We start from the raw sequence: 12,668 nt of genomic DNA, 5'->3' as shown, positions 1-12,668 counted from the left end.
GAAACAAGCAGGGATTGATCTCTTTGTGACAAATGTATAGAGATATTGATTAGGTATCTTATTAATAATTTATATGTAATATAGTTTCAGATACAATGTGCAAAATGCAGATTCTTATTTTCCTTTTGCAGCTTTGAAATGTACCTTCAACAAAAAAAAACGCGCCCTCTGGTGGAGCTTCCATGGAAGTTAATTATGAGCTCTCTGATTTCAAAACATTTCTCAATCAACTGACACTAAAATCTCATATTTCTCCGCCTGAACTAAATAAAACCCGTGACTCCGCCCGTCTGCCGGGATGCAGCTGTTTTCTGAGACATAATCCCAGCTCCTCTTCCTCTGACCCGAGTCTCCCTCCTCACCTGTGTGACCGATCGCTGAGCAGACAAGTGCTGAAGTTTTAATCCGAGTGACCTTTCCCTCGTCCCCAGATTCCTGCAGCGACCCTCCTGCCTCACTGACCCTCTCTCTCTCTCTGTCCTTGTTAGTATGGACGGAGCAGACCTGTGCTTTGAGATCGTGAAGCGGGCAGATGCTGGTTTCGTGTACAGTGAAGCAGTGGCCAGGTAAACTGTCCCACACCGTTTCTCTCCTGAGTTCTGTGTTTTGTGCCGTCACTTGAAAAGTCAACACTGTCCCGTTGTGTCTTTGTTTAGTCACTACATGAGACAGATCCTGGAGGCGCTGCGCTACTGCCACGACAACAACGTGATCCACCGAGACGTCAAGGTAAATCTCAGCTGCAGTTTACGTTTCACTGCAGACCTGTGGGGGGGGGGGGGGAAGCATCTGCAGCTCAGGTTATAACGGAGGAAGAGACGTGATGATCAGCTTCAGCACAGACACGGTGTCGTCGCTCAGGATCAGTGAAAACACTGGATGTCGACGTGACGCCTCTGCAGAATCAGCATGTGGTGCTTCTCCCTCACGTGGTGTCTGTGTGCATGTGATCTCACGTCTGTGTGAACAGACCGATGCTTGCGTCACTGCAGTCGGTGTGTGATTGTGCGTCAGGCCTTGGTAATTGTGTGTCCTGCAGGTAGCTGCTGTGTCTCAGCCAGATTGAAGCCACTCTCATAAAGAGTAGGATCAGCCTGGTTTCTATGAGGGGGGGGGGGGGGGACCACACAGTTCTCTCAGCGGTCTCCTCAGTAGTGACTTTAATGCTCAGTGTGTGGATCAATGTGTCTCTTCAGTGTTGTCCTCAGGTGTTAGTCACCGTAGTCTTCATCGTCATATCTCAGTACCTCAGACTGTGGGTCCTGCTGAATCACAGGCTCTGTGTGTGTGTGTGTGTGTGTGTGTGTGTGTGTGTGTGTGTGTGTGTGTGTGTCTGCGTGTGTGTGCGTGTCTGTTTGTGTGTGTGTGTGTGTGTGTCTGTGTGTGTGTGTGACCCACAGAGATGAGGCTTCACACCAGATTCAGGTTCAGATGAGTCGACTTCCTCCTGATACATTTTTCTCACGTTATTGCTCAGAAGGAGAAGAAGAGCATTTAGTGGAACTTAAAATGATGTCACTTCCACTTTGTCTTTAACATTCAAAACAACTTTGTGGCTTGTTTTTCTTTTTCTGATGAAGAAAAACTTAATAACTAAATCTGTGAGTCAGTTTAACAACATCAGATTAATCTGCAAGTGTTAATAATTAATCACTATAGTAAATGTTCCTTCTGATGATGACACACACACTCACACTCACACACTCATTCTGAAAACATGACCCTTTATTTGGTAAAGACAGGTTTTGTCATTAGCAGCTAATTAGCAGTCAGGCTAATGGAAGCAGTTACACAACGTACCTCGACTCTTGGATGATGTCATCCAGTTTGATCCTCACAGCCGTGAAGCAGGTGACCAGTCAAATCGTCACATGACAACCAGGTGTGTGTGTGTGTGTGTGTGTGTGTGTGTGTGTGTGTGTGTGTGTGTGTGTGTGTGTGTGTGTGTGTGTGTGTGTGTGTGTGTGTGTGTGTGTGTGTGTGTGTGTGTGTTACAAATGCCGCTTTGACATTGGTGCAGTCGTTCGCTTCTATTATCACCATTTAACAGTGAGTCTGAGCTCCTGTCTCCAGCTTATCAGATGTTCTGTCTGAGATGTATGCCCTTTACAGGAAACACACGCACACACACACACACACACACACACACACTGTCCTTGCTGTGTATAGATCAGTGTGGTTGTGCCACTTCCTCCCATGCATGAAAGTCACTGAATTCATTTACATCCTGATGTCTCGGTATTTATCTTCACTTCACCACAGACCACCTTGTGTGGGTGTGCGGATGTGCGTGTGTGTGTTTGTGCGTATCTCTGTGGATCTGAGTTTTTGCCTGTGGCCGTCTGATGGCTACAGACGGCGTGCATGCAAATTCACAGTCACACTGACGGGGTCGGTTTGTGCGGCTTGGTTTTGATCGCATAAGTTTTTGCGAGCAGCGTCTGAAGGTGAACTTTTCTCTTCTGAGACGCTTCACTCGTCCAGTGTTTGTGCGGCAGCGTGGAGTTTTGAAGTCGACGCTGTGTGGCGTGTTTTGATCCGCGCGGCACAGATCCCGACGCCGTGCGGAGCAACTCAACAAATCCAGAAACACAGCAAAAGTTTTGATGCAAACACAAACGAGCAGAGTCCCAACGATGCAGAAACACTCCTCCCAACAGTGTGTCTGCTGTGCAGGTGAGCTGAGGTGAAGGGATCTTCCCTGTCAGCCGCTCGCAGCAGAACAAACAGCAGGTGCTACCTCTGTGCAGCTTTAGGTTGTTTGGCTTCCTGGAATATAAACCAGGAGTCTCCGCAGGACGCCAGGCACCAGCACCAGCACCAGCATTCCAAATGTCTGCTCGTCGTGGTGAAGATAGCTTCCTACTCGTGGTTAAAGTCGTGTGCTGCAGTGTCACAGTTTCAAAAAGCTCGTCCACAACACGGGGAGAAAATCCCAGTCTTTACAGACGCTCACATCAGGAGCTGTGAGCGATAACAGAAGCATCAAAGCTGCTTGTGTCTGTGTTTGAGTCTATTTCAGTCTCGACTCAGGGAAGCATGTAGCTGCTGCCTGTGGCTCCGTGTGCATGTGGGTGCAGAGCCAGGTCCTGGGGGGATGTTTACTGAGGATTTGCACCTCTTATTTTAGGTGCTCAGTCAAATTGTGTTTGTCCTGATTCAGTGAAAAAAGCAGCTTCTCTGAAAATCACGTGTTTTGGTTTAGTGCGTCACCTCTTTTGATGCGTCTGATGGATCCCAGCAGCTCAGCTCATATGTGAAGCACATTAATATGTATTAGTTACTGCGGATATTCATCAATTATCTTCCCACACTTGAGTTTTTTTAACTGACATCTTCAGACTATTTGACAAACACTTCCTCACAGCTTCGGGTTGAGCTCCTCTGAGCGACGTGCATTCTGTTCAGATTATTCTTCTGCTTCTGACACCAAACTAACTTTGAGTCTTTCAGTTGTAGTTTTGTACTTTTCCTCCAGCTTCAGTTTATTCCAGGAAGCTAAACACTCAAACTGCGTCTCATATCTTTTATGTGTTGTATCCAGGTGCAATATTCCACTCACTTTTATTCTGCATTATTATTCTGGGTCTTGCATGATTGTAAGACCCAGATGATGAAGATCCGTGTGTATTGTTTTGTGTTGTGTGACACAGTGTACAGTTGTGCAGCTGCTGTAGCACTTTGGCCCAGGATCATTTCCCCATTGGGACAATACCGTATATATTTGAAATCTCCACTCGTCACCTGAAGCTCTAAACTCGTTGTCGTGTCCCCTCACTCCCTGTGAGTCTCTCTTCTTGTCTTCATATGTTTGTGCGAGTTGTGTGTTTGTCCTCCAGCTCGTATTCGTAGATGTCGGATTTGCTCGGCTGCCCACACGGGCCCTCGAGGGACTCACATCTGCAGGGGCCACACTTCACAGACCATTATCTTCTTCATAAACTCCCCTGATACACATCTGGTTCCACCTTCTGCACAAACACCCGTGCACGTTCTTCGTCAATAATTTACACACAATTACTGAACAAGCTTTGTGACACACAGATATCAAATATTTATCGGCTGCCGCTGCACATGAAGAGCTCGAAGAAATGTTTCCATGTAAACTTAAGAACTGACAGATTTTATTTCACATTTAAAATTTATTCGGCAATTTGGATCAAAACATTTCATATAAATATATAAGTCGGCTTTATTCAAATTACTTTCAAGGTTTAATCGATTCTTCTTTTTCAGTCATTTTTTAAACCCCAAATCTGCCAGGTTTTAAAATCAGCTTCTTTCAAAAGCTACAAAACACTTTCATGACTTAAGTCCCCCGTCGCCGTGGCAACGTTTCCATCCACCACCTGTCCTGTCCTCTGACCGGCACTTCCTGTGTCTGACCCCAGCGTCGCTTTGCCTCTGAGGTTGTTCCGGTTGCATCCTAAAAGAACGAGGGTTTGGTGATGGAAGGTTTTGTCTAACAGGAAGTACATCACAGGGTCGGTTGAGCCTCTCAGTGTGGCCAGAAGAAGCAGGCAGTTCTTCAGCTAGAGGAGGAAGAGGAGGGAGAAACTCATCATCATCATTGTTTTATACAAAATCAGACATGAATCAGCAAAGACTAATTTGCGTGAACGTGTTGAATCACCTCGATGAGGGTGGAGAGAGGGTGACAGTGGTTGAGGATGTTCGGTGGAGACGTCGGCTGAAGTTGATAATGAGCCACAGTGATGAAGATGGGTTTGAAGATGTGATACGGCAGCAGACAAACTGAAAGAACCACCTGGAACAAGCAGGTTGTTGACTGAGACACTTTATGTTCAACCCAAATGACTAAAGTGTGGCTCCAAATGTGTTTGAGGGAATCCCGTCTGTACCTGTATGATGACGATGTTTCGAAGGGCTCGACCCAACAGGCTCTGGGAGGTTGTGATGTTTGTACTGTGGCGTGAGCGTCTGATGTGCCTCAGCAGGGTCATGTAGAACAGCAGCACCAGCAGGTAGAAGATGAAGAACATGAGAAAAAGAGGCACGTTGAACGCTGCAGACAGACTGCCCCCGATTTCCACTGCAGGGCTGTAGCACACCTCCACACATCCTCCCTCCTCCGCTGCTCCATCAGCTGCAGTAGCTTCATTCACTGAGTAGTACACGGTCACCGGCACGATGCCTCCCACGGCCACCACCCACACCGCCGCACACACCCTGCTGGCGAAGGAGGCTCTCAAGAGGCAGGTGAAGAAGGTGTGCGGCAGCAGGGTTGTGCAGGTGCTCGGCCGGGAGGCGTGGGTGTGCTGGATGAGGACTGCAAAGCGGCAGAGGGCCACCCAGGTGAGGATCACCAGGCTTATGTAGATGTTAATGTGGAGCACTGGGGTGATGACATGCAGGACCAGCTGACACAGGGCGCCGCTCAGCGTCCAGACGGAGCCCCAGGCGTAGTAGGCGGCGAGGAAGGGCGCGGTGAGGGACAGCAACAGGTTGGAGATACTCAGGTGGGACAGATAGACGTGTGTGGGGGAGATGGTGGAGATGCACCGAAGGAACACCCACAACGAGAGAGCGTTACCTGGGAGAGCGGTGAGGAAGAGGAGCGTGTATACGGAGGGGAGGAAGATCCGAGTGGCAGCAGTGGGACAGAGACAGAAAACAGAAGAGGAGAAGGAAGAGTTGTCTGGTGGGAAAGTGAACGGTGTGAAATCCATTTGATCTGTAATAAAACAAACTTCATGAGTTCCTCATTTTTCAGGTGTGATGTGACTGGAGAGGATTAATTCAAGGACTCGTTCACACCTGGTTTGGTTCAGAGCTTCAGACTCGTCAGTTCAGTGTGAAGCTGAACATCAGGTGTGAAAGGTTCCTCAGAGCAGAAGAGGAGTTCTGGGTCTGGATCAAACTGAACCTGGTTCTGTTCCAGAGTGAAAACACTTTGTTGGATAGTTTGGACTTTTGGACCAATCACAGGAAGTAGAGACAGAATTAAACAGTAGAAGAAGAGGAGGAAGCAGCTGCAGTCTTTACCTCCGACGATTTAATGTTTGAACAACGACATAATGTCAGACAGAATTCATTAGTCCCTGAATTACAATGTGAAACCAGAACGAACACATGAAGCTTCAGACTCGTCGTCAGATTGATGTAAACTTCAGAACAGCAGCTTGAACAAGCGTTCTTTATTTTTAATGCCTTATTTTTAATGCCTTATTTTTAAGGCGGCTGATAAACTATTTTAAGGTTGGTGGTTCAATGCCCACATCCTTTAGCAAGATAAAAAAGTGTTATAATTAAAATGTTAAATGTTTATTTAAGTCAGTTTTTTAAATTAAAACACAACAGAACTAATTGAACTTGAATGTCCAGCTGCTGCACAGCCAGTGGAGGGCTGGCCTGACCCTCAGAAGAGATCCAGCTGCAGTGTGTGGTGCCGTACGTACCAGTGACCGCAGCTCTGGGGATTCTGCAGCTCCCCTCAAATAAAACACAGATTCACACAAGAAGAAAAGTGGTTGTGAGCAGCATCAACTCAAAACTTCTGTCCAACTTGTCACAGAGTCCCAGGTTTGTTGTGGGTGTGGCTTTGTCTCATTGTGTTTTTCCGGTTCCTCTGAAACAACGACAGGTTTCTTGGTTCGGTTTGAGAGTGAAAAAGTGAAGAGTGAGAGATTGTGGTCGTGTGTGTGTGTGTGTGTGTGTGTGTGTGTCTGTGTGTGTCTGTGTGTGTGTCAATAAGAGACTGAAACAGCTGAGCTCTGCATCCATTTACTGTCATAGGACTTACCAGAGTAACTTTCTGTTTATTCTTATTTAGAATTTCCATCTTTCTCTTTATACTGACAGTTCTTCATTTCCGTCCATATTCATCCTGCCTTGGGGGGGCGCTGTTGGTCTTTCAATTCAGTTTTGTGGGTCACTCACTGTCTGAGGATTCATACTGAGCTCCGATGGGGTTTTATTTGTACTTCACCACAGATTTTATGTTAATTTAATTATTAATTATGACAATAGATTAAAACAATGTTGAGTCATTTAACAATAAGCGTCTCTAATGACTGTTTCTCCTTTTCTCCGATGACTTCATATAATACGATATAATATAATAACAGGCTGTTTGAAGATGTAGGAAATTGAAAGCACAGTTTTGTGGTCTGGATGGAAACACCGTCCTGTTGTACAGATCACTGTGAAATTAGGATTAGACGTTCGTGGTCCCCAGAAGATGAACCCTAATGACCTTGGTTAACTCCTGCATAAGTGAAATATCTCAAGAATGGAACAATGCGTCCTAATGATGATCTTTGTTTTGTCCTCTAGCGCCATCATCAGGTCCAATCCCTTGTTTTATGACCAAAGACCTGCAATACATAATAATAATAATAATAATAATCACGTTCCCATCAGCCTCAGCTGCGGGCTTTGGGTTGAGTGTTGAAGTTAGACAGAAAACATTATTCTGGAAACCAGCTGTTTGACTGGAAACGATTCGTGATTTATCTAAAGATAAATAACAACTAACTGTTTTTATTTGTTTCTCTATGTTACTGTAGAAATCATAAACTCGCCAAATTTCAATTTCAAATTATTCACAAAGCATACATGTGTTTCATTCATATAATCACTATATTGTATCATTCAGAGTTGACAGACATTGAAAAAAATGTTTTGAATCAATTTTACATCTTCGAAATGATCTGTTAAAAATTCAAAGGAACCTTATTTAAATACATGATTTATGTTTTGAATTGTGTAAAGAATAAATGAGACAGATCTTTTACCCAAATATATTATTACAATATATATGTATTCATATGAGCCTCTTAAGCCCTGTATCAGCTGATCTGTAATAAGCACCTGTACACTGCAGGCTCGGATCCAGCAGGTAAACAAATAGAATAAATTCAACTTGTAACTTGAAACAATTAATGTAGAAAGTTCATTATTATTATTATTGACACGTTTACTGTACAAGTGTTGCTGTTAAATATCACAAGCTTGAGGCTGACGTTGCTTAAAGACCATTTTGTTTTTAACCTGGTACATTTGTTCACTTCTGACGAAGCTCTGATGAAATTAGCTCCTGAATCGTTTGTGCCTCTGTGGACAAGAGGAGAATGTCATCATCAACTCGGGCGACGGTATTGAATAATTTGAGAAACAGTGCTGCTGCCATCTCCTGAGTCAGCAGCACTGGTTGCAGTCCTGTTAACGATGAAGGCGACGGAGTCTCACTGTGTCAGAGCAGCTTCACATCTCAGCCAGGTTGGATTCAGCTCCTCCCTTCTCCCTAACTACTGGTCAGTCCCAGGCTTTCCTGCCCTCTGTCCGTTCTCCCACTTCTCCCATCGAACTCCACGGTGGAGCTGGTTCCACTGACTCCAACAACGTCTCGCACACACAACACGTTGCCCAGCAAGCGCAGCACCTGCTTCCTCACTGAAGACGACAACAGGAAGTACATGACGGGATCCAGGCAGCTGTTGAGGGCAGAGAATAGCAAAGCCACCTCATTGGCTTGGTCGGCCACACCCCTCCAATAACAGGGCGTGTCTGTGATCTGAGTTCTTATATAGAACACCCGGACCATGTGATACGGGACAAAACAGACCGTGAAGAGGAAGAGGATGAAGAAGGACTTTCTGGCAGTTCTGGTGTAGCGTGCGGCGTTGGGCAGGTCTGGTTTCTCATGTGACGTCCTGAGAAGTGTGAGGGCGATCTTTCCGTAAGACACGACCAAAGAGATGAAAACGAGCCAGAAGCCCACCAGGAGACAGATGTTGATGTAGGCTTTCCACTTTGCATTCAGGAGCTGCCTGTAGTGGAAACATCTGGAAACACCAAACATTCAAGCTGCTCAGATCACACACGTACTCACAAATATAAAGAGTCAACTAAATGGAGAAGAAGGTTTGATTGTAGGTGTCACCTACCTGTTGTCCAAGACTGACTGTGGGTCAGTCTTTGACATCAGAAACACCGAAGTCAGAGCGAAGGACATGATCCAGATGACTGCACAGAGGACGCTGCTCCACTTTGCAGACAGCAGTCTGCACGGCGTCGCAGTGCCGCGGTGGATCTTCAGGTAGCGGTCCACGCTGATCAGCCCCAGCAGCGTGATACTGATATACATGTTCATGTAGAAGAGGTTGCCCACAACTTTACACAAGGTGGCATCCAGCTTCCAGACGTTGCCCTGGCTGTGATAAAGAATCCTGAATGGTAAACACGCCACCAGCAGCAAGTCTGCAAACGCTGCATTTATTAGAAACACCCTCACAGAGTTCTTCTTAGTGGACTGGACACAGAAGAAAACCCACAGAGCCACCAAGTTCCCCACTAGACCCAGGATGAAGATTATAGAGTAGAGCACCGCCAACGGGATCTGCAGAGCCTCATAATCCACGCACGGCGGCTCAGTGCTCGCGGTCTCGTTCATCTCGCTGATCTTTGTGGTGAAGCAGAGAGCGGAAGTGTTTGGAGGAGAGAGAGGTGTTTGTGGTGGAGAAGGTTTCAGTCGCAGTGGTTGTTGTGATGCTCAGCCCTGCGGACGGGAGGAGAAAGAACAGCTGAATCATCAGAGTAGCTCAGTGCTGCATGTTGGGAGCTTTCGCTTCACATGGGAAAGTTTGGGGTTCAAGGCAGGTTTGTGTAACAGCCGAGCTCCAACCGTATGGATCAGCCACGAATAAGCGTTAACCCCTCCCTCATCACATTTAACACTGTTTCTCCATCGTGCCAACAGGAAGTTAGAAGCTTGTAGATGAACGTATCGTAACTTCCCATGATATCATGTATGTGTAAAAGAGATGAGTCTGCAGAAACACAGTACTTGTTACAATACTTGTTTCCCAGTATTTTTTGTCTTGTAAAGCATGAAACCAGTTGAACAAACCATCTGAAGTTCATATGAAAAGATTAGAAACTGAAATAGTAATGATAGGAGAAGCGCTTGCTTTGCTCCCAGCATGAAACCCTCATCCTGTTCCCAGTCCGACAAACAAAGGGAGGAGATTTCAAAGAGGAACTTATCAAAGAACTCACCTCGTCATTGAAGTCCATAAAAACTTTCCCTGGTTTCTTTGTGCACATGTGGAACAAAAGGATAAAAAATCCCACCGCACACACTCATGCACACTTTGAGCTGCACAATCCTTCACTCGGGTAAATTCCTCTGGAGTCTAATCTGTATGAACGACTCCTCAAAAAAAGATCCTTTCCTTTTGTTATCGATCGTTCATCTTGAAAACAGCAGTGCCAAGAGTCAGCGTCTTTCTCTGTCCATGATCTCTGCAGTTGTGAGACGCTCTCAGATCTGTGCTGTTGAGACACGGCAGAGAAATGCTTGAGTGCAGAATGTGGTGATGTTGTACAGAGAGAAGTTGAAGCTGTGGTCAGCCCGCTCCTTCCTCTCAAGCACGACGCAGAACTCCGGCTGAGGCGGAGAGAGAGCCTGGGCAGGGCTCAGACCTTCTGATTACACCCGAGGGCGAGCAGTGGGATCTCACAGCGTGCTCCACTTACACAATGTGCTTTCCACTTTGGGCTCTGGTTATAATGTGGAGGTATCTCCCCAGTTCAGTCGACTGTGGAAGAAAACGGCTCCAAAAATACCACAGTTTGCTTTCACAATATTTAAAGATGGAGTCAAGTAAGGTCGGAGTCAAACTCAAATACCATCCAGTCAAAGGAGTGATTCACCTTCTCTTTGTTGTGAATCATCAGGCAGAAGCTTCAGTAACAGTCGCTGAGGACACATTTACTACAGATGTTCACATTCTCGTCGTTTTCTCCTCACGCATTTGCTGTTTTTATAAAAGAGAGACGACTCAGTTAGAAACCAAACATAAGACATTGGATCTAATAATCTACAACAAACATTATTCCACGGAGCTAAAGTTTCTGTCAAACACGATAAGTTTGGTATTTAAATGTGTTGCTCTTCTTCTATGATCCTCCCACACCATCAGTGAATTGTGTGTGGTGGTGGCGGGTGCTGGGTTTGGGGGTTGGGGGGTTGGGGTGTGTCTCACACATGTGATTTTTGTTATTTATAAGAGGGTGTCGCTCTTCAATTAGCAGAAAGAAAAGCATGAAATCATGGTTCTCCCGTCTCCTCTGTTGTTCCCAGCCTCACTGTGTGCTGCTGGCGTCCAAAGAGAACTCGGCTCCTGTGAAGCTCGGTGGGTTCGGAGTCGCCATCCAGCTGGGAGAGTCGGGGCTGGTGGCCGGAGGTACAGTGAACACCAGCATCACAACGTTAGAGCCACACGGACATTCAAATTCTCCTCACTAATCAGCCAATGACATATAAGTGACTTTGCTGCTGTTGCTCTCCAACATAAGAAGGTTTGTGGACGTTTTTGATCAGGACAAACATTTCAGACGGAGATAGTTGTTGTCATTTTGACCATGAGGACAATGACAGGATCCAGAAACTGTAACAGACGTGAACGTTAGTCAGCACAGACACAGAAGACAGTTGATGTGGAAGCACAGATACAGACTCAGGGGAATAACTTCAGTTAGAATCTGAACACTTTATTATCTCTGTCTCCACAAGAAACCTCCATTAATCTGCTTAAAATACTCTAATGAAGTTTTATTCAGTATCAAAGAAATCATGTGATAGTTGTTTGTACAACAGGAACAGTTACACGTTTATATTAGCATCACTTTCCAAACTCCAACTGACAACATGTCAAACTGCGGCTTCAAGCAGCAGCTCACAAACCAACGGGTGACCTCATGATGGTTTAACAGCCACAACATTAATACTCAATTCCTCTGGAGACGCGTTGGCTGCTCCTACGTAAATATACACAGTCAATCTCTAAGTCAAATGTTAAGTTCATCTCAGCATCTTCAGGTCATAGACTTTACATCCACAGTGAGTCAGAAGAGCACTTCACTCTAATTAGAGGAAATTCAACTTCTTGTTTTGTACCTGGATATGAAAAGTGTCCAAGTTCCTCATCTTTTATCTAAAAGTTTGAAACAAACAAACAATGTATTTTATTTCCTCTTTTTAACCAGAAATGAAAGAAGAAGAAACAAAGGAAACAAATCATTTTGCACTTAATTTGCAGGGGACCACTAGCGCATGTGCATTTATTAAGAATAGAGATAAGAGTGTTGTTAAAGGTTTCAGTGGCAGAAGTGAAACCTGACCACACTTCCTTTTCTAGTAAGGAACCAGTGTCTTGATGGTAAATGAGTTGTGTGGTTCCACGCGTGTGTGTTTGTACCGTCAGGTCGGGTCGGCACTCCTCACTTCATGGCCCCCGAGGTGGTGAAGAGGGAGCCGTACGGGAAACCTGTGGACGTGTGGGGCTGCGGAGTCATCCTCTTCATCCTCCTGTCAGGGTGCCTGCCATTCTACGGCACCAAGGAGCGGCTGTTCGAAGCTATTTGTCGAGGCAAACACAAGGTGAGGAGGTCGTGCACGGAACATCAAACACATTCATACGTCCAGTGAAGGAGACGACTGAGGTTTCTATCACCGTTTCTTTCCTTTAGTTTGTGATTATAAGGTTTGTACTGTGAATGTCAAAGAGCTTCCTTCCCCACAGACCTGGTCACACGTCCACAGCATCATGAGGTCATGTGATGTCACAATGAGTCTTTGTAGCTTCTGACATCTTCACTTGCTGCATCTGTAGAGAACGTGACAATCCACTGTGTCACTGTCT

General features: G+C 45.7%; 3 protein-coding genes across 19 annotated transcripts in view; 1 reads left to right on the top strand and 2 right to left on the bottom strand.

Annotated features, from left to right (window-relative positions):
* Positions 1-12,668, top strand: part of caska (calcium/calmodulin-dependent serine protein kinase a) — a 44,026-nt gene that overhangs the window by 7,551 nt on the left and 23,807 nt on the right. For all 17 annotated transcript variants that reach the window (XM_034573257.1, XM_034573246.1, XM_034573256.1 and 14 more), the window contains exons 3-6: positions 489-566; positions 657-729; positions 11,108-11,210; positions 12,231-12,406. In XM_034573257.1, coding sequence (XP_034429148.1) covers positions 489-566; positions 657-729; positions 11,108-11,210; positions 12,231-12,406 — 430 coding nt within the window. The remainder of the gene's footprint in view (positions 1-488; positions 567-656; positions 730-11,107; positions 11,211-12,230; positions 12,407-12,668) is intronic.
* On the bottom strand, positions 4,262-6,506 carry LOC117754449 (probable G-protein coupled receptor 82). Its single transcript, XM_034573311.1, has 4 exons — positions 6,420-6,506; positions 4,863-5,695; positions 4,634-4,768; positions 4,262-4,532 (listed from the first exon to the last, which is right to left on the bottom strand). Exons 2-4 carry the CDS (start codon positions 5,688-5,690, stop codon positions 4,290-4,292), a joined length of 1,206 nt encoding a protein of 401 aa, XP_034429202.1. The 5' UTR covers positions 5,691-5,695; positions 6,420-6,506; the 3' UTR covers positions 4,262-4,289.
* On the bottom strand, positions 7,575-10,388 carry LOC117754451 (probable G-protein coupled receptor 34). Its single transcript, XM_034573313.1, has 4 exons — positions 10,021-10,388; positions 8,910-9,424; positions 8,254-8,807; positions 7,575-8,206 (listed from the first exon to the last, which is right to left on the bottom strand). The coding sequence occupies exons 1-3, from the start codon at positions 10,066-10,068 to the stop codon at positions 8,267-8,269; spliced, it is 1,104 nt and encodes a 367-aa protein (XP_034429204.1). The 5' UTR covers positions 10,069-10,388; the 3' UTR covers positions 7,575-8,206; positions 8,254-8,266.

This window comes from Hippoglossus hippoglossus, chromosome 21 (assembly GCF_009819705.1).
Source record: "Hippoglossus hippoglossus isolate fHipHip1 chromosome 21, fHipHip1.pri, whole genome shotgun sequence".
Taxonomy (NCBI): Eukaryota; Metazoa; Chordata; class Actinopteri; order Pleuronectiformes; family Pleuronectidae; genus Hippoglossus; species Hippoglossus hippoglossus.
Note: the sequence above shows the minus strand (reverse complement) of the source record. Positions and strands in the feature narration are given on the sequence as shown.